The sequence below is a fragment of the Nannospalax galili genome, unplaced genomic scaffold (genome assembly GCF_000622305.1).
Source record: "Nannospalax galili isolate Female #2095 unplaced genomic scaffold, S.galili_v1.0 scaffold363, whole genome shotgun sequence".
NCBI lineage: Eukaryota > Metazoa > Chordata > Mammalia > Rodentia > Spalacidae > Nannospalax > Nannospalax galili.
In genome coordinates, this window is record NW_008351176.1 from 435,767 (window position 1) to 457,491 (window position 21,725).

The 21,725-nt window shown below is 42.5% G+C and overlaps 1 protein-coding gene across 1 annotated transcript in view; it reads right to left on the bottom strand.

Annotated features, from left to right (window-relative positions):
• Positions 1-240: 240 nt before the first annotated feature.
• Heatr6 (HEAT repeat containing 6) overlaps positions 241-21,725 on the bottom strand; it is a 32,837-nt gene continuing 11,352 nt past the window's right edge. Inside the window, exons 8-20 of the mRNA XM_008848114.3 lie at positions 19,445-19,746; positions 18,009-18,186; positions 13,806-14,012; positions 13,165-13,264; positions 9,793-10,148; positions 8,948-9,070; positions 8,258-8,344; positions 7,351-7,485; positions 6,153-6,275; positions 5,139-5,263; positions 3,922-4,018; positions 2,647-2,851; positions 241-1,150 (exon numbers count right to left, since the gene is read on the bottom strand). Of these exons, the coding sequence (XP_008846336.1) occupies positions 579-1,150; positions 2,647-2,851; positions 3,922-4,018; positions 5,139-5,263; positions 6,153-6,275; positions 7,351-7,485; positions 8,258-8,344; positions 8,948-9,070; positions 9,793-10,148; positions 13,165-13,264; positions 13,806-14,012; positions 18,009-18,186; positions 19,445-19,746 (2,610 nt within the window). The 3' untranslated portion in view covers positions 241-578. The remainder of the gene's footprint in view (positions 1,151-2,646; positions 2,852-3,921; positions 4,019-5,138; positions 5,264-6,152; positions 6,276-7,350; positions 7,486-8,257; positions 8,345-8,947; positions 9,071-9,792; positions 10,149-13,164; positions 13,265-13,805; positions 14,013-18,008; positions 18,187-19,444; positions 19,747-21,725) is intronic.

Here is a 21,725-nt window from a genome sequence, read left to right on the forward strand (position 1 = left end):
AGTGACTCTGGACAAGCTCCTGCTTGGCTTGGTGCTTTCTATAAATGCAACTCGCTGAAAGCTGATTGGAATCTTTATTAAAAGAAAGACAATTCTTAAGCCAGGCGTGGTGGTGCACACCTGTAGTCCCAGCATTTGGGAGGCAGAGGCAGGCAGATCTCTGTGAGTTCAAGGCCAGCCTGGTCTACATAATGAGTTCCAGGACAGCTGGGGCCACAGGGAGACCCTGCTTCAAAAAAAGACCAAAAAAAAAAAAAAAAAAGAAGACACAATATACAACATTCTAATTTCTAAATATTTTTTTTCCGTTTTGAGACTGAACAGAAGGCTGGACTCACATTACATCCTGACTCCTCATCCCTTGGCTGCCTGGGTTAGATCCAACCATGGCTAGCAATGGAACTACTCTTCAAGGGCTGAGCCCTTTGAGAAAAATATAAATAGCTATTAACATAACAGTTAACAGAACAATAAATGCTGATGGGCTGTTTCTGCCCTAGAATTAAACTCCATGTATCAAACGATCAAGCTCAGCTCTCCAATTCCCATATTTGACATCTGAAGGAAGGGTGGCCAAGTCACTGATTTGATGACCCAAGGAGTGCCACTTGTGCCCCCAAAGAATCACAATAAACAGTCAGGATATCTTCTAAAAAGCCCACAATGGCCCTTCTGGCTGTGTCTCCAGCTGGTGTCTGCACCCCACGTATGTGCTGCAGGGCCATTCTGACCATTTGGTTTCTTTCATGTGGGGTGTGGCCTGCTCCAGGGTCATCTCCCTCTGTTCCTGATTTTAAAAACTGCAGGATATAGGACTGGATCATACCCCCATTCAGCTCAAGAGTGTTTTTGATGCAGGGTAGGTCTAAAGCACTGGCTAGGCTCAAGAGGTGAATCAGTGCCTGGCAGATGTGGGTCCGTAGGCTGGCACAGTACTTGAATTCCAGAAAGTCTGTAGTATCTTCACTCTTCTGCAAGGCGGTGACCAACGCGTTCCAGATCTGAGTGTACTGTTCTAGAGATCCATACTGCTCTCTCTTGCCTGGGATGGCAAGGGCAGCAGCAGATCTGATGCGCACTTTGAAGTTCTTGCACGACGTCACCACTGATGTCAGGGCCTTGTAGGCCTGCGAGGCCCATGGGGCTGTCCCTGGAAGAATTCGCAATCATTGAAACTAGTGAAGGCTTAGCAGGTTGAGCAGAGAGGGGTGGAGGAAGGAACTCCAGTGTTTAAGACAATCATCTTGTTCATTTTCATAAATCTGGTAAGATCAGGGAAGAGGGAACTTACCTGTCAGATCCCAGGAAAGGGTCTGAACTCTGACCCCCTGGTTTCCCTCTTTCTTTGGACCAGCCTGCAGTATGTATTCTACTAACCCGAAACAGGCCCTTATCTGTCCAATGGAAAGCTTGATGGGAGAAGAACTGAACCTACCTCTCCTCAGCAGTGTGCACAACTGCACAACTCTAGGGGCCGCCATGCTCCTGCCAGCGGAGAACATTTCCTTAGCTGGAGTAGCACCCAGACCCCATTCTAGCCACAGCACACCGTGCATTTATGCATCTTAGTTATCACAAATAAGTAAGAAAACTTCTAATTTCAAGAATAAGATGCTCAAATTTGTCTTCTTCCCATTCCTGTGGGCCTCAGAAAATTAGCCTTCAGAGCTGCCGCTATCCACTGTGGTTTGGGGTTCTTATTCTTCAAGGTGGGCAACAGAGAAGAAAGCAGCTTCTGTACCTCCCCAGCCCTTCTCTCCTCTCTGTTGCCCCTGAAGACAAACCCTGTCCACTCTGGATGTTCCATTGACAAGGTCTTCGGATCTCACTGCCTCACCACTGTCCTAGCCAGTTTTCTGGCTCCCTTTTTACATGGTTCCTCATGGCTCTGTCACCTCAGGGAAAAAAGCCTCAAGGCAATTTCTCCATTGGCTCCCAGGTGCTGCTCAGCCTCGACATTCTTTTGAGAAAGGGCCATGGAGCCAGCTTCCCCTTACTTGGTGTCTGCTCTGCTGGTCCACATGATTCTCCCCTCTCCCAGGTCACACCTGTAGCTTTCCTTCCAGTCTTCTCAGAGGTAGAAGTGCAAAGCCAGTGCAGGCATTCCTGGTGGCTGGGGCCCAGCGGGGAGCTAGAATCCATACACATAAGCTATGGGACCAGGATGAAATATCAAGGCTCATGATACTATGAGGACAATATGATAGAGACACCCTGAGCATCTAATTCTGAACCAAGAACTCATTAGACTTTGAGCTTGAGCCCTCTGCTCCCAAGCGAAAACAGGCCTGCACAACATTCTACACAGAGGCAACACTGGACTTGGACAATTTCCTTTCCATTTTTTTTCCTAATTATCTATTGAGATTATACTACAGAAATGAGCTAATATCCTGTTTTACTTTGCTTAACACAAGAAGTATTTTCCCAGATTATAAAGAAGTCTTTGTGAATATGATTTTAAATGGCAACAAAACATCTCATCAAATATACACACAATGACTTTTTCATTCCACTCAACTTGGCTCCCTATGTTTTCTAGTACTGTGACAAAAACCATTGTGACAAACATCTTAGCATATACTGCTCACACATGCCTTCCAAAGAGGCTCTTCACTAGAGAGAAGAAGAGGGAAACTATCTTACCAAGGGGAAGGGAGGTATTTTTAAAAACATTTCCCATCGCGTAACAAGCATTCCATCGGACTTTCATGGTGGCCTCATTTACAACAGTAGAAATTAGAGTCTGGATAGACTCCTCAACGATTTCAGCAAATCTGGGTCTTTCTATGTGAGAGGGTTGTAGAAAATGAAGCAAATTTCCAAGGGCCCGGACAGCATTGCTTTTGACCTAGAATAAAATGTGAAAGCCTTAGAGAATGATTTTGCCAGATGTTTCATAAAGTATAGATACCATTAAAAACAAAAACAACTCTGGGAGGCCCTGGATTTCTTAAAGCAAGACAGCTAATGAGACAGTTTTCTGTCAGGTCCTGGGATCTCTGCGAGGTCACGTCTGGCTAACTTTCTGAGCTCTCAGAAAAGGGAGGGGTCTACAAAGCTCCTGTTCTGGACTTTCAGTGCTAGTCTGTGCCTCAGAGATGTCTGTCTTTCTGGGTTTAGAGATGAAGCATGAGCCTAGGACAACAGGACCGGCAGGAAGGCCTGGAGGGGAGTGAGGCTCCTACCTATGGCTCAGCGAGCTTTATGAGACTGGGAGATTCAACCTTCATGGCACACTAGAATCACTTAGGCACACTTTGTTTTGGCTTTTATCCCAATTCCCGGACCCTGCCCTGGGAATCCTGATTGGATTTCTCTGTGATAGAGCTCCTCAGGTGACTGAATACCAGTCACCACTGCACTAAATGAAGCATGTGGTCTGGGTCAGGCACAGTGCTTTAACATAAGGCACCCTAGAATCCAGCCAACTATGTGCTATGATTTCTAAGGTATTGGTGAGCAAACTAATCCTCAGGAAAGCTAAATAATACATTAAAACCAAGACGTGAATCCACGTTCACTTGGCCTCAACTCAGGCCTATGCTTTTTAAATTGATTGTGTAACAAGGCATGTGCAAAGCCAAGGGCTCTTCATCTTTTCTTCTTGTCAATTCTGATTCCAGGTGTATTTGCATTTTTCTTTCTTTTTAATAACAGACTCACATAAGATAAACATGACTGAATAATGTAGTATTATAATGAACAATGATCTTTTCTCAAGGGACAGAGACAGTAAAAGAAGCTGCAGGAGCATGGAGTGGCCATGTTAGACTCTCAGTCCCTCGAACACAGGAGAGTTTGATGAACCATTTGTTCATCATATGATGAATGGTTTGATGAGCTTCATGCTGCACTGCACTACCAGCCACACTGCAACTGTACACTCAAGGGCACAGGCGAAACACTGGACAAGTCTACCTTGTCTTTGTCCTTGGAGGCCTGTATTGCTGACTGCAACATTTTCAAGAGCAGGAGACCAGAGAACTCTTCCTGGAAACTTGGGTCTGGTGTGTCTCTGTTCCACCCAAAGCACAAAAACAGGTTAAAAAGAAACCACCACTTAAAAACAAGCATACAAAAATATAGTTTCTAAGTATAGGGAAACAGGAAACAGATCTTTTCAGATAGTAACAAGAACGTACATCTTCTTGTTTGAGATAGGGCCTAGATATAGAGATCAGGCTGGCCTGGAACTTCCTATGTAGCCTAGGTTGACTTCAAACCTGTGATTCTTCTGCCTCAGCTCCCTGAGTTATGGGATTATAGGCATGTGCCATCACACCCAGATTTTGACGGAGCAGTTCTAAATGTAACCTGCCAGGCATGGTGGCATACACCATGAGGCAGAGGCAGGTGGATCTCTGGAGAACGAGGCCAGCCTGGTCTATATAGCAAGTTCCAGGCCAGCTAGGGCTACAGGGAGACCCTGTCTCAAAATATAAAATAAAAAACAATGTAACAAAATGGAGTATCTCAAAATGGCTATTTCATGCAAAGAAGTACTCACTGTATACAGAAGTCAACAAGCCTAAAGTCTAAAACAAGTGCTCAGGAAGAGGGGAGTGGGCAAAGACCCATAATATGATGGGGACTGTGTTAACAGGGATGTAAGTCAGTACATGGTAACATACATGTAACAGAGAATGCTTATTTATTTATGTTGCACATGCCTCATAAAATTAAGTCACAAAAATCAGGATATTTGTGTGTGCTTAACAACAGTTACCTCTAGGGTATGAGCAGGGTGGTAGGGGTAGGAGACAGGTTTTATAGCACATTCTCCTTTGTACTATCTGAATTTTTTTAGACCTGTGAATATATTGCTAAAAAAATATAAATATTGTATTTTAAAAGCATGGTAAGTTACCAAGGTTTTGGATTTCTACTTTTATATTTTCTATATAAACTTGCTTATGTCACAATATAGTATTTTTAAATATATACCACTATACATTCCTAGTATATATTAAGAATTTTCTAACTTTATTACTTAAAAGAATATTACACAAAACAAAGCAGTAGGATTGTGTAACATGGGGAAATTCTTGCTAATTCTTTCACAGTAAGGATGGAAGACATCCTCCTGGACTTCCACCACAGATGTTGCCTGGTGAAAGCCAGCCCTAGTCACTTACATGTTGACAATTAGAGTGTCTGTCAGGTTGCCGAGGGACCAGGCTGCTTTGGCCCGCACGTTTAGAGATTTATCTTGAAGTGACATCAATATGGCATTTGCTGTATCTGCAACAAATATGACGTCCTAGGGATAAGCCAGACACTGTGTTACTGTAGGGGTCACACAGCACCTGTGACTTCACAGATTTATTTTTACACAAAGCTATAAGTTTTTACTGCAAATTTTGATTTGAAATCAAAATTAATTTACACAATCAACGTACTGTTCTTACATATTATAATTTAGACATTCTAAATGCTCCCAGGAGTGCTTTCCCATCATTTCGGTACAAGCCTGAGGGGCCTATGGATTTTGCTTTCATGACTGCCTTAGAATCTGGCCTGTGACAGTTACCTATGAATTCCGTCCTTGGGTCGATTTTCACCTCCTGCAAGCAAAGTTCTGACAATGAAAGCATTTCCAAAATGCACCGCATTCACTACGCACCTCTCTTCAAGATGAATGTTTCACGTAAGGATAAAGGAGAGCTCCAATGCTTTCTTGGTAAAACATGTATCAGCTTTCTAACGGATTCCTTCACGTGGTAACATTCACTTCATTTTTAGCCAATCCTTCACTAATTTAAACATTTATTGCATGCTAGAGCCCCAGGCACGGTGTCAAATAGTTCATAGATGAAGTACAGGTTGCTACATATTTTCTTAGTTTTGATTTTTAAGTGTGTGTCTGTGGAGGCCAGAGAGGGTGCTGGATCTTGGAAGCTGGAGTTACAGGTGTTTCCGAACTACCTGATGTGGGTGTTGGAAGCTGAACTCAAGTCCTTGGAAGAGTACAATAGCCACTAAGCCATCTCTCTAGCCACAAATGTGGCTATTTTAACAGCAATTAAGGAAATCAGATTCTAAAACCAGGTAAATTTCCTTCACTGTTCAACTCAGAAGCTGTACACCTATTAAAAAAACACACACACAGTTGTACAGGTTATAAAGAAACACAGAAGGCTCCCGCTGACCTGTCGGAGACAAGGGAAGAGCACATAGACTCCAAGGGCCCTTGAGGTCGCTGCTTTCACTAAATGGTTCTTGCTGTCATTCAGACCGAGTAGCATTGTGATGCACAAAATCTGCTTGTCACTCTGAAATGAGAAGGTTTATAAATGAAAAGTGAGGGGGATAACCATGAGCCAAAGTCCTCCACAAGTGACTGTGAAGTAAATACTTGTGCTTAAATCCATAGAGGTGCTCAGCACCACTGGGACCATCATCAGGCAACTCTGGTAAAAGGCAGGTACCTGACTACCCACTTTGGGCAAGGCACACAGCATCTCATCACATTTAACCTGTCAACTATGTAAACTAGGTCATTTTTATCCACCTACGTCATTACAGTTGCCTCCTTCATAAAAGCTAATTCATACAGACAAGAAGAGATGTAAATGCCATTGAGGAAAAAGAAAGGGGTGTTTGAACACTGCTATGGCTTACTGTTTATGTACTGCCAATTAAGAAGTAAAGTCATCACCTAAAAGTGGTGGTATCAGAAGGAGGGACCTTTTGGGGGTAAAGTCATGGGGGCTTCAGAGTATGTCTTATAAATGAGACTCCCTAGGGAACTGCCTTCTCCAGCCTATGAGCTGGGAGGCACTAATCCATGAATCAGACAGTGAACTCTTCACCAAGATGCCTACACCTGTAGGCATCCTGACTGTGGAACTTTTCAGCCTCTAGAACTATTAAAAAAATATATTTCCAATGTTTAGAAGTAACCCAGTTTATGGCATTTTATTATACAGATGTATAGACAAGCTGAGACAAATACCCTATGTGTAAGGTCCCAAACCTAAGTATTTTCACATACTTTATGTTACCTCTCATGTGACTTCTATGTTAAGAGAGTAATACGAAGTTTTAGAGAAGTTCAGGTAGTGGACTGGCTAGGATCTAGATCCAGGGTTTAAATTCTGGATGTAAAATATTTCAGAATTTCTTGTCTCCAGAGCTCTCACTTCCCACGAACCTTCTAAAGCACAGGAGGCAAAGCGTTCCTGGAGGATTAAGACTTCACATTTTCCCATCTGCCCTCGCAACAAACTCAAATAGAAGCAGTTTCTTTTCTTTAAAGATACAGCTGAAAATTTTTCAAAACAAAGCATCACACTGAGCCCTGATGCCCAGGACATGTCTGAGGGTGAGGACACATGGCTGAGTTACCGGCAGACTACTGAAGGCTTCTGGCAAGATGGAAGACAGGGCATCACAGGCGCTTGCCTGGAGAGTTGGGTGCTCTGAACTCTGCAGGGCTCGGGGCAAGGGGCCGTTCAGCATCGCAGTCCAGAACATCACCACCTGGAACAGAGGCACAGTTAGAACCACAGCACATGTGACGGTGAGGGAACTAAGGGAAGAAAAGTCCACCAGATGCAGCCTTAGTGAGGAAACAGGTTTTGCTGAAGTAGCTTTCTAAAAGGGCTTTTACTGATTCTCCACAGTGATGGAGAGAACTTCAGAAATAACCAGTCAAATCCTTGCATTTTACTGATTAGAGATCCACCTGCCTCTGCCTCCCAAGTGCTGGGATTAAAGGTGTGTGCCACCATGCCCTACTCTAGCATTTTTTTTAACACGGACTCTGGGGATTGAACTCAAGTCTCATGGCTGCAAGACAAGCACTTTGCTGATGAGCTAGCTCCCCTGATCATAGTTTTCACAGGAGCCATCCAGGAGAAATTGAGAGGGTTAAAGGAAACTCACTGAGCACCTACTATGTGCCAGTACCTTCACATTTTAAGCCATTTTTAAAGTCAGTGTGTATGTGTGTGTGTGTGTGTGTGTGTGTGTGTGTGTGTGTGCCACAGCAGACATGTAAAGGTCAGAGGACAACTCTGAGACTTGGCTCTCTCTTTCCATCTTTGCATGGGTTCCAGGGATTGAACTCAGGTGGTCAGGCTTACACTGCTGGGTGGCAAATGCCTTTATCCACCGAGCCATTTTGCCAGCCTCTACCACAGTTTTTGGCATTGGAAGAAATGATACATCTACTCCACTTTATTACTGATTCCAAAAATAAAACTACACTTGAGCACAAAAAAAGAAAACACTGGAACAGACCTGCACTTACCAGGAGGACTGGCACTCTCTGCTCAGGGGCTGTGCTGGAATCTGGTTTATGCTGCTGTATCAAGCCCATACCTAGTTCTTCCAGAAGCTGCCGAGATACAAGAAATAAGTGTCCAAGAACAGCATTAGAATCATGGAGGTCCAAACAACTTGACTTCAGCTTGAGACCTTGACTCATCAGGAAAAGCCTTTTCTAACCGATTTCCCTTCTCATCTTACTAACCCTGTACAGGGCATTCTTTCAAGGAGTAACTCATTCCCAACTCATATACTTAAGAATTCAACTATATGTATGCCTTCCTTTCTGGAAACTTCTTTACGAAATCTCACAAGAGAGGCTGAAGAGATGGCTCAGCAGTTACATACACGCAGGCAAAACAGTCATACACACAAAAATTTTTAAAAATCTCGGAAGAAGGGGCTGGAGAGATGGCTCAGTGGTTAGGAGCACTGATTGCTCTTGCAGAGGACCCAGGTTCGATTCCCAGCACCCACATGGCGGCTACAAACCATCCTTAACGCCAGTTCCAGGGGAATCTGAAGCCCTCTTCTGACCTCTGCGGCATTGTATGACACGGGTAAACTCACATGCATTTAGGCACTACACTTACACACAAAATAAAAAAATAAAAAAATAAAATATTTTTAAAAAATCTCAAAAGAACATATATGTGGATTTAAATGAAATTACCTTCACTCCATGGAGCTGAATAGATGAATTTGTTTCCCCCACGCACTTGCAAATCACCTCGCCAAGCTCCATCAAGTAGAGCTGAGCCATCGAAAAGTAGCCCCTCGCCAGGTGAGCCAAAACCTACAGAGAGAACGGGGAATTGACCTGACCATCTGAAAGCAACACGGTAGTACTTGGCAAAGTTGTTTCAATATTTCAGAATCACTCGTACTTAGCCAGGACCTTAAATCCAATGTTGACTGAAATGAAAAACAGCCATAATCTATCTAGCTGGTGACTAACTTCAGTTTTATAACACTTTATTGATTTGTGATTATTTTTCTTAACTACCATCTCAAGTCTTGGGATAATTTTTTGATGTGGATAATTAGTGAGTTTACAGCTGAGGGAACCAAGGCTGAAATAGTTAGAGGATGTGTCCAACATTATGCAGACACTTAGCAGCAGCCTCCAGAGCCAAGCCTACGTCTTAGACCACCTCTGAGTATACAGAAAGCAAATACTTTTATCTAGGGGTGTTTTCTCCCATTGAAGGAGCATTTTGCTTCACTAAGCAGATGCGAGATAACAAAGACTTTATAGAGAATTGACTTTAAGTTGCAGAAGTCAAAAATTAATCATTATACCCACCTGTCATACAAAACCCGAGGTGACTATGATAGTTTGCAACAAGAAAGCATGCACCTGACAGTTTACAACCAAGGATGGCCCCCAAACAAAACAACAAAAACAAGCCACCCACATCTCAAGTGTGACACTACTTCCCAGTACCTGTTCCTCAATCACCCTTTGAAGAAGGAATGATCACTTCCTTTCAGACTACAGGAAATGGAGCTTCCTACCTGGAGGGCCTCCAGTCGCATAGGGGGTGGTTCATAGGTACTTCCTGTTGCAGAGCCAGCATCACTTCCTGAGCAGGAATCTTCCTTGGGCAGCACAACAGTGGAAATGCAAAGTCGGATGAGCCAGCAGGGCTCTGAAGACCCCTTTGGTGAACTACTTGATGCTTCCTCCAGCGAGAGTCCTGCAGGGACTTTCTTCCACCAATCAGGAGTGCTGAGGTAAGGAGTTGCTGAGTGGCTACTGCCAAGCCCAGAAGAGCAGGGCTGTTGTAGAAGCAGCTGCACTTCAGGTAAAGGTGCATGAGTGGACACTATAGCTCCTAAGAGTGTGAGACTTGACACCCGAACATTAACATCTGTCACAAGAAAGTCAGAGCCTATCACCATGGGCACCACTATCATAAGGATTGTAGTTATCCCTACCAGCAATTAAGAATTACTAGATTCTGTTTAATAAGGTCTGATTAAACTTCTAGTTCCAGTTCAAAGAAATATGGGACAATATCCTAAACAACCAACAGATCAAGAACATTAGACATTCTACAAGACAACTGACATGGAGTATCCAAATGTATTATCAAACAACTACAGAAAAAGAGGGGGGTGGTTTCCAGACTGAAAAAGACTGAAGAGGCCAGACATGATGTATGCCTAAATCCTAGCACCTGGGGGCTGGAGAGATGGCCCAGTCCTTAAGAGCACTTGCTGCTGTTGCATAGGTTCGGGATTCAACTCCCAGCATCCATATTGGGTGGGCTCATAACTGTCTCTAACTCCAGTTCCAGAGGATCTGATGCCCTCTTCTGGCCTCCACAGGTGGCTGCACACACACACACACACACACACACACACACACACACACTAAAAACCTTTAAATTCCTAGCACTTAGGTAGGGCTAGAGAAGATGGCTTAGCAGTTAAGAACAGAGGGCCTGTGTTTGGTTTTCAGGTCCTAAATAGTGGCTCACAATTGTGTATAACTCTAGTTCTAGGAGATCTGACACACTTTTCTAGCCTCCGTGGGTACTACATGCATATACATACAGGCAGGCAAAATACTCAGACACATAAAATGAAAATAAAAAATAAAATAAAACCCTAGCACCAGGCTGAGGTAGGAGGATTGCAAGTTTGACGCCAACCTGGACTACATAGGGAGACCCTGTCTCAAAAAAGCAAAACAAAACCAGAACAGTAAAGTGGCACAGTAACAAAATGTAATTAATATGTGAACTTGTTGTTGATCAAACAACAACAACAACAAAAGCCATTAAAACAACAACAAAAAACTAGGGCTGCAGACACAGCTCAGTGATTAAAGTATTTGTGGCACAAGTGGGGACTTGATTTGGCTCCTCAGAACCCGTATGAATGTCAGGTGGGCATGGCAGCACACCTGTAATTCCAGTGCTCAGAAGGCAAAGACAGGGGATCCCAGGAGCAAGCTGGCTAGCCAGATGGCTTTATCGGTGAGCTCTAGGCTCAACTGAGAGACACTGCCTCAATGAATAAGTGGAGAGTAATCGAAGAACACCTCTGATGACACATATAAACACCCATATACACATGCACACACATCATACATACACATATACATGAAAAAAAGAAGAAAATCAAACAGTTTAAGTTCAGGTTTAATTTTCTGCACGTGGACGCCTAGCTGTTCCGACACCACCTACTCTTTTGTTGTAGACCTGCCGTCTGGATGAATTTGAGTGTACACGTGGGCTCTCGACTCTGTTCCACTGACCTGTCTATTCCTCTGCCAATTCTACACTGCCTTGACTACTACAGTTTTATGGGCTTTGAAGTTGGGTAGTGACACTCTCTGATTATCTCTTTCCCCTCTGAACAGGGGGTTGAACTTAGGGCCTTCCTTGTACATTCTAGGCAAGTGCTCTCCTGAGCTAAACCACCAGTCCAACTGACTCCTATTCTAGACCTTTTGTTTTACAAACTTTAGAATCCATTTGCTGACATCCTACAAAATGACCTGCTGGGCTTTTGACTGGGATTACACCAAATTTAATGCTCAAGTTGGGACGAACTGAAACCTCGCTGATACTGAGTCCCCCACCCATGAACATGGAATAAATATTTGTTAGTTCTCTGTTGTCCTTTCATTGGTTTAGTTAGGTTCACACTGAGATTTGCTAGATTCACACAAGTACTTCAGAGTGTGAATGTTTTAATACTGAAAACATTGACGTATAAAGTCAGACACCTGCAAGGGGCTGTTGATACAGCTGAAGATACAGAGAAACAAGTGTAGGGAAACATGCAGTGGACTGAGTCAGGAGATCTGGGGTCTTAATTATACATGTACCATTAATGGGATGAGTGATCTCAAGGCAGGACTCATCCTTCTGTGTCCTGTTTTACAAAGTGGTTTAAGGAGTGGACTGAACTTAAAGCCTTTCATTTGAGCCTCATAAAAATCCAAGGAAATCAGGGTTCTGGGAGGCCATGGCTATGATGGTAGAAACAGGAGCAAGATGTAGATCCTGACTAATGTCAGGATCGTTCCACAACATCACAAGAAACACCTGCATTGCCTTCTTACTCTGCAGCCTTGACTGAACACCTCAACTCATCAGGAGTCTGATCTGAAATTTTGCAAACAAAGAAAAGTAAATATTCTAAAGGCAGGTTCTTATAGCCTATACACATTACGTATGGGACTAAGTCAAGAAACACAAGAACTAAGGTTGTAATTAGTGGAGATTTGAATGGAACTTCAGAGGACTTTACATGAACTTCAGAGATAAAGTTAAAGTCAGGTTTTTGCTGGGCATGGTGCTGCATGCCTTTAATCTCAGCACTCAGGAGGCAGAGGCAGGCAGATCTCTGTGAGTTCAAGGCCAGCCTGGTCTACATAGTGAGTTCCAGGACAGCTGGGGCTACAGGGAGGCCCTGTCTCAAAAAGACCAAAAAAAAAAAAAAAAAAAAAAAGAGTCAGGTTTTTGTATTATAGTTTTCTTTCCCAATAGATATCTTTCCATCCATCTATCTGCCTGCCTGTCCATCCATCCTCCTCTACCTATCCCTAAAGTCACTAATTATTATCCACCTGACACAGGCCACTTGCACTTGGCTCACTCCTAATCTAAAGGTGCAGTTTAGTCAACTGTCTTGAAACATCAAAGAGACACAGGACTTTACAGTCAGTTCTCTGCTCTTTTCCTGCTGCTGCGGCCTGAGGCCAAAAGTGGGATTCTAGCAATAGCTGATACCCTTGAAGCAGAGAGCTTTCAGAGCTGTAGAATATTCTGCATATTCACATTAAACAAACAAACAAACAAACAAACACCCCAACCAATCCTCTACATTTGACTGACATAATGAGGCAATTAATTTTAAAACACTACCAACCTTTGTGGCGGATATAAGGCTTTATATGATTCCAGACTTTGGTTAGCAAGCTGAGTTTCAGACGGTTGTAAGGTGAATTTGATACTAGATTTGCAAGGCACTGTGAAACACACACACACAAAAAAAAACCCAGGGCATCAACAGGCATCATTAAGCCACAGAAAAGAAACACACTTTTGCAATATTTAATTTAAAAGATGTTTTTTAAAACATTGTTTAATTAATTATTTATTTTTTAAGTGTATGCTCTTGTACACGTGCCATGGAGTATGCATGGACATGCAGGACATGTGGGTCCTGGGGAACAAACCTAGTCATCAGGCTTGGCAGCAAATGCCTTTACCTATCTGCACTATCTCAGGAGCTCTCCTTCCCCCAATTTTAAAAGGTCTTTATGCTTAATGAACTCAGTTTTGATTTTTGTTGTTTTGGTTTCTTACATCTAAAGGATAGATTAGACAACCAGGTACAGACTTTCAAACAGGTATCTTTGATAAAATTATTATTTATATTCTTAGGTCAAATTACTTTTAGACAATGTGAAATATTCTTAGGTCAAATTACTTTTAGACAACGTGAAATATTATACAAACTTTAACAGAAAAAGCCGGTCTTGAACCCACAGATAACTTGGAACTTACCTTGATTATCTGCGTAAGGGTTTGGGAAGATGATTCTGCCACCAAAGCTAAGAGAAGACATCTGTGTAACTCTCTAATGCTGGATGCAATCGTCACAGAGAAGGGAGTGAAAGCCCTTCTGTGGTCATTGGTATCTTCGGCGACAGAAAGAAACTGCTTTGAGCCTTCCAAGATGGCAGACAAAACTTGTAGAGCACAGGCACGTGTCTGAAATTTCAGGATGATTCACATTGATGAGTTCAAAATCAGCAGCCTAGTTCCCTTTGTCCTATACATACTTAATTTCAAAGTGTTTAGAGCCATCTGAATTAGAATAATGAGAGCTCTACCAGGTCCTGAAGGTGGCTACAAGCTAGGCCATTTGCACCCATTCCAAAAAAAGTCCAAATCCTACTGCTGTTGGATTATGTTAAGGCATAGATCTAAGTTCTACCATGGCATGAAAATTTGGAATTCTAAGTTTGAAGATTATAGATTTATGTATTCAAGCATAAGGCCAACTGAAAAGATAAAATGCACGTGTCTAGTCCATTACAAGTTAAAGCTTCTGAGAATATTCTGCTTATACTCTACCACGAAGCATCTGAGTGTATATTCATCTTTGGCAAGCCAATGTTAGAAACACTCACATGTGTAGGAAGTAACACTGTAGTGCGAATGCCTGATTTAAAAAAAAAAAGGAATATCATTACTGTTGTGTGTATGTCTGTGTGTGCACATGTGGGTGGAGGCCAGAGGTTGAAGTCAGGTGTCTTACATTTTGAGACAGGGTCTCTCACTGAACCTGGAGCTCACCTATTTGGTGAGGCTGGCTGGCAATTGAGCTCCAGGAATCCACCTGACTCCACCTCCCCAGTGCAGAGATTACAGAAATTCATTGCCAGGACCAGCTTCTTTATGTGCGTGCTGGGGCTCTGAACTCAGGTCCACATGCTTGCATAGCAAGCACTTATTTATTTTTGTTTTTAATTCTTAAAATTTTTAATTTTTATTTTATTTATTTATTTGGTTTTTAAAAAATATTTTATTTTTTTATTTTATGTGTATGAGTGTATTGTCTGCATGTAGGTAAGTGCACCCGTGTTGTGCAATGCCCACGGAGGACAGAAGAGGCCATTGGATCCCCTTGAACTAGAGTTACGGACAGAGTTGTTAGCTGCCATGCGGGTGCTGGGATTCAAACCTGGGTCTTCTGCAAGAACAACTAGTATTCTTCACCGCTGAGCCATCTCTCCAGCTGTTTTTTTTTTTTGTTGTTGTTGTTGTTGTTTGTTTTTTAAAGACAGGGTTTCCCTGAAACCCCAGCTAGCCTGGAACCTGCTGTGTAGACCAGGCTGGCCTCAATCTCAGAGATCTGCTTGCCTCCTCCTCTGAGTGCTGGGACCAAAGGTGTGCATCACCATGCCTGGCTAACATGACAAGCACTTTAAACATGATCATCTCAGAATCCCTAAAGCTAATCTTATGGATATAAAGGGAAGAAAAAAATATCTTTGTTAAGTGATTACTTAAGGAAAAGTCACTGCATTAAGATTTTCTTTGTGCTGAACATGGCTGAGGCAAGCAGATCTCTGTGAGATCGAGGCCAGCCTGGTCTACATAGTGAGGTCAGCTTGGGCTACAGGGAGCTATGTCTCAAAAGCCAAAAAAAAAAAAAAAAAAACCCAAAAAAAAGAACCCAAAACAAAGTTTTTCTTTGTAGGGATAAAAGGTTGTTTTTGGTTGATACTCATGACTCTGGGCACTGAAAATAAGAAATGGAAAGCTAATTTTACCAGAATGGAATACAGGTAATAAGTGCAAAATTATTAATACCAAATAATACTGTACCCCTTTTGTCTGTTTGCCTAACATGCTAATTAAACACTGCCAGGCCAGATTTCTTCCTAGCAAGGAATCAATGCTCTAATTGTAGGATCTAACTTAAATGTTTAGCCATCATGAAGCATACCTCAGTTTAGAGTGAAGTTTTTTTTTCAGAAAGCCTTCTACCATATTATCTTCAAATAACAAAATAAATGTAACCTGAACTGGTGGTACTTTACAGAGAAAATCTGCCAGCTCCGGGTCCAAGTTCTTTGGTCAGCTGGCTCACACCCATGGTCATGCTTCATACATATGATCTGCTAATGCATCGATCATCAGCTTCCTAGATTTGTTCTGAAAACTCAAGTCACATGCTATACAAGTATATTCAGAACTAAATCTTCAGTGTTTTTATTATTCCCTTTCACAAAAGGCCAGCACTATGTCCAGAAGGAAATCCTGCATCTTTTTCCTTATATTTCTGCGTTCATCAGATTTAAATCACAAGAACAAATGAAGAGGTGGACTGAGACCATTGTGCAATACGTGTGTATCTTTTATGACACTCTAAGTTAAATGTAAACGGTTTTAAGATAAAGTATCATGAAATTCATTTCAATTTACTTTCATCAGATATGACCTTACAACCTCTGTCTTCTTACGTCTCAAGCTCACATGTCCCACATCCCCTTAGCTGGAGAGCTGAGGCAGGTGGTTAGCCTGGACTGACCTGCCTGGGGTGCCATCTCCTTGGCCACCAATGTCACTCCCTCCAGGAGTTGTGAGAACGGCTTCCTCATTGACTTACTTACCACCCTTCATTTTCTCTTTTTCCTCCATGTTCTCACCCACCACTGATTCAGCCCAACTGCAAAACTCCTGTTGGTTTAACTACTTAGGATACTGGATATATGAAAATACCGTAAGAATTTTGTGTGTATGATTAAGGCTAACATAAGCCTTTTCAGGGCCTCCTAGAAGTTTTCTTATACAGTAGTTAACTTTCAAACAATCATGGAGCATTCCAATCTACTGGAGATTACTTTCAAGGAGAAACCTTAAAAATAGGCAAAATGTATTAGAAAGCTCATTAAAACTGTCCATTTTCTGAAAAATACTTTTTTGATTTATTTCTTTTTATTTTATGTGTATGAGTGCTTTGCCTGCATGTACAAAAAGTGTACCCATGTCCTGCAATACCCCCAGAGGCCAGAAGAGGGTGTTGGATCCCTTGGAACTGAAGTTAAAGATTCTTGTTAGCCATGACGTGGGTTCTGGGGACCAAACCTGGGTCCTCTGCAAGAGTAGTTGTTGCTCTTAACTGTTGCGTCACCTCTCCAATCCCCCAAATTACCCATTTTCAGTAGGTAGTTAGATTACCTGAGGAAACCCATATGCCATTCAGCATGACCTTTTTTTTGGGGGGGGGTCTTTTTGAGACAGGGTCTCTCTGTAACCCTAGCTTGCCTGGAACTCGCTATGTAGACCAGGCTGGACTCAAACTCACAGAGATTCACCTGCCTCTGCCTCCTGAGTGCTGAGATTAAAGGCATGCACCACCACGCCCTGCTCAGCATGACTTTTTTATACTCATTATTGTATGTCTAATAACAGACTACTTTGCTTCCTTGGTTAAGGAATTAACATATCTATGTAGAGGCTGATATTTGATAGGCCATGGGGTAGCTTTCTGTAGGTACCTGTATTGCCAAACCATTTTTTTCTGTTCTAAATTTGTTTTTCTCATTAAAATATATAAACATTTATTACTCATGATTTGTTGCTGCTGCTGTTGTTGCTGTTTTGAGACAGGGTCTTCCTGTAGCATCAGCTGGCCTAGAACTTGCTTTGTAGACCAGGCTGGCCTTGATCTCACAGAGCTCTGCCTGCCTCTGCCTCCTGAGTGCTGGAATTAAAGGCATGTACCACCATACCTGGCTACTCATGATTTTTTAAGATCAAAAGAAAATCAAAAGAAAAAAACACTGTTAGGACCTTATTTATATATAGCTCTATCTTGTGCTTTCAGAAAACAAGGCACTTTTCTAAGCCTTAGATATCCTATATAACCATTATGCAACATATTCCATTGCGTTAAGCCATTTCTGATTTTTTTTTCCTATTATAAATACCACAGCAGTCAACATTTTCTTGATGGGGTAAGGATAGCATCAGAGGAAACAGAAGTCATAACAGTGTGCTTAGATTTCAAGTGGCCTTGGGGTGAGAGGCAATGTCAATATCCCTGTTCCCTACTCTCCTGCCCAGTGAGGGTCCTCAAGTCAGGACCTGGGACTGAATTAATAACAGCAGATTTGGAGATCAGAGAGGACAGAGGAAAAAGGACACATAAGCCTTGTCTTCCTATGATAAAGCTTCGACTTTCTGTGCTCTTACCTTGGGAGAAGGATCTTTCAGTGTGAGGGTCATTAAAGACACAGACTGTGGGCTTCCGAGTTCAGGTGTATCAGGAACAAAGGCTGACCAGTAGCCATACAGAACTTTTTTTTCTATTGATTTGATAGTAGAAAGAAAACAAGCTAATGCTCCTTGGCGAACCTTGGCTTGGTACAATCTTTCATAGTAAGGAAAAGAGTTTTAGAAGTTTTTCAAAAGCACAAACATGAAACTACTGATTCTAACCAGTTCAAATGACAGATTGAGAAATTGACCATCCTGAATATTACTAAGGATGTTCCCATCTTTTTCAAAATATGATCAATTGTGTTAAGGTAATCTGCTCATATAACAAGATATAAAGGACAACAAAAAACACAAATAGAGGAAAAGACAGCAGCATTTTGAGATTAGCATTGGATAAGAAACACTGCAGGGTTCCATGCATCCAGTCAATAAACAGCCCTGGAATGACCTTATGATCATTCATTGTGGTCATAATGCTAAGGAGACCAGATACACACAAAGGCCCTACCTATGACAAGCTTATCAACAGCAGCATCAGGCAGTTCACAAAGTAACTATAACACATTACATGACACTAGGGCAAAGGTAAATTACAGGGTCATATAAGAGGGGAACCTAAGCTAGAATGGCGGGGTTGGAAAGTTTCCCAGAGAACATGATTTCTGAGCTCATTTTGAAGATGAGTAGTGGTTTACAAGGCAAAAAAAGAAGTAAAGAGTATTTCAGGGAGAGAAGTACACACAAAGATCAAGAGAGCAGCCATGTTCAAAGTAATACAAAGCCCCAGGGGCAGGACAGATAGCTCAGCAGTTAAGAGTACTGGTTGCTTTTGCAGAGGACCCAGGTTCAATTCCCAGCACCCACATGGAGGCTAACAACTGTCCGTAACTCCCGTTCCAGGGGATCTGATGCCCTCTTCTGACTTTTGTGGGCACTGCATGACACAGGTGCATTTACATACATGCAGGCAATACATTCATACACATAAAATAAAATATTTTTAAAAAGAGAGAGGGGAGGATGGAGAGATGGCTCAGCAGTTAAGAGCACTGACTGCTCTTGCAGAGGACCTGGATTCAATTGAGGACCCGGGTTCAATTTCCAGCACCCACATGGCAGCTATAAACCGTCCTTAACTCCAGTTCCAGGGGAATCCGAAGCCTTCTTCTGACCTCTGTGGCATTGCATGACATGGGTGCACTCACATACATGCAGGCAATACACTCATACACATAAAATAAAAATAATAAAATATTTAAAAAAGAGGGAGTGAGAGAGCAGTCATGTTCAAAGTAATGCCAAGCCCCAGATAGATGAGAATCTTTAGTCACACATGGCAGGTGTGCAAGCAAAGTTAAAGTCACATGCAACTAAACTTGAGATAGGACAATATAACAAAATACTACTACCTCATTTTACCCTGCACGCCTCCTTCCGCATCAGAATAGTCTGACTCACTGTTGGAGAGCCTTTTCCAACTTGAAGGACTGAAGGGTGAGACTTGCTCTCTTGCCGCAGCTCTACTGCCATCTACAGGCACACTCTGCATGGCCCGGGAGGAGGAACACCAAGTGTTCTCCTGGCACATGCTTACTCTGCCAGAACGGATGCCTGGGGTCGTTTCCATTTCGCCACTGGATTCATCCTCCTCCCCCTCTTTCTCTCCTTCCTGGGCTTTCTTTGGTTTTACTTTGTGTTTTTTCTTTTTAGTCTGATTTTAGGAGCAAACAAAGACATAAATAGCAACTTTAAAATAACTGAAATCACTGGTACTTTCTCATTTGAAAGTGACTTGATATGTTCCCTACACTTGATATGTTCTGAACAAAGGAGAAAAGAGGACACAAGAAAAAGGCGGCAGGCTGAATGAGGCATGATGCCAACTGCATGCACTGCTGGACTGTTAGAAACAGGCACGGAGTCAACGGGACAGAGCAAAGCATGCGGCCCGAGTTTAAATTTTCCCAGGGATTCTGGGCTAATCATTTAGCATCTGAGCTTGACCTTCCTCCTCTGTAAGTAGGTGACAGAGCTGTAGTAAAACAACAGGCCTTCTCAAGATCTGCTGCAATGGAATGAAAACCCGTGGGAAATAATTTCAGCACCTGCTTTCTCACTTCTTCTAAACAAGATGTAGTCTGTCCCTCTATAGCAAGCACAGGGGATGGCAGTCCACTGCATATGATGTGTGCCCTAGGGCCTGTGGGCTATACAGTAGTAGATATCAAGTAAAAGCCACTTTCTTTCTGTTCTGTTTCTTTCTTTCTGGCATCCAAATATCTTTGGAATCTGTGCCTTCCTCCCTCCTCATTTTCAAGTCTTTGTCTTGGAGGAAGGAAGGTTCACATCTCTTCTACCTTGGACTACTCAAAGTGGTCCAGACCTGTGCTACCACATGGGTTTTCTAAGTTGCAAATCCAACCACATCATCTTGCTATATAAGATTCTTCCATCACCTACAAGATAAATATCCCAGACTCCTTAGTAGTCCATACGTGACCCTCCGACCCCCGCGCAACACAACTGAAATGCAGTTCTGCAAGGTAACAGAAGAACACATACTCTTTTTTTTTGGGTCTTTCCATGTACTGATGCAGCTTTTGTTCCCTCCACCTCTATTTTTATCATTTATTCTGGAGTCTCGGCTTACCCATCACATCTTTAAAGAAACTCTCTTTCTCCTCTATTTGGATTGTGTGTCCTGAATGTGTTTTTAGAGTACTTTGTGAATGTTCTGGTAAAGGAAATTATAATATTGTATTGTAGTTGTTGACCCATCTCTTCATCTCCAAATTCTTAGTCAGTATCTATATTCTTTCGTGTGTATGTAGTATGTGAATGCATGAATGTGTGTGTGTGTGTGTGTGTGTGCGTGCGTGCACATGCGTGAGCATGTATGGTGGGGTACATGCCCATGTATTAGATGTGGAGGCCAGAAGTTGATGTTGGGTGTCTTCCTCTATCACTCTTCATCTCATTCTTTGAGACAGGGTCTCTAAGCTGGAACTCACTGACTAGCTAGACAGGCTGATCACTGAGCCCCTGGATCTGCTTGTCTCCACACTCCCAGCACTCATGTCACAAATGTGGGCCTCACACCCGGCTTTTTATATGGGTGCTGGGGATCTGAACTCAGGTCCTCATGTTTGTACAAGAAACATTTTATTACCAAGCCATCTCTCCACTCCAATGCCTATATTCTTAATGCTTTGCACAATGTCTGCGGTATTGTAAATGTTCTTTAAAAATTTTATTCAGCTTATTTTATGTGTATGTCTGTGCACCATGTGCACGCAGACAGTTGTGAGCTGCCATGTGGGTGCTGGGAATCAAACCCGGGTCCTCTGGAAGAGCAGCAAGTGCTCTTAATCACTGAACCATCTTCCCAGTACAGTACATATTTAATTAATAAGTGGAAGAATTTCTAATTTTTTTTTTTTAAGGACTTTCTTTTCGAGACAAGAGTTATGCAATTTGGGAGTCTTTAAGACAGACCCACTGAAGGGGTACTCCAATTGCCTCACCCTGCATCCCTGTTCAGCATGGAAGAAGCCAAAGTGGTCTGTGTCCCTATCCCTACTGGCAATTTGGGTAACCTCTTCAGAGGATGACGTGATAAGAATAGGAGGTAGGAACTGGCTAGGCAGTTAGGGTAAGAAGACCCCCAAAGAAATGTAGCCAGTTTCTTGG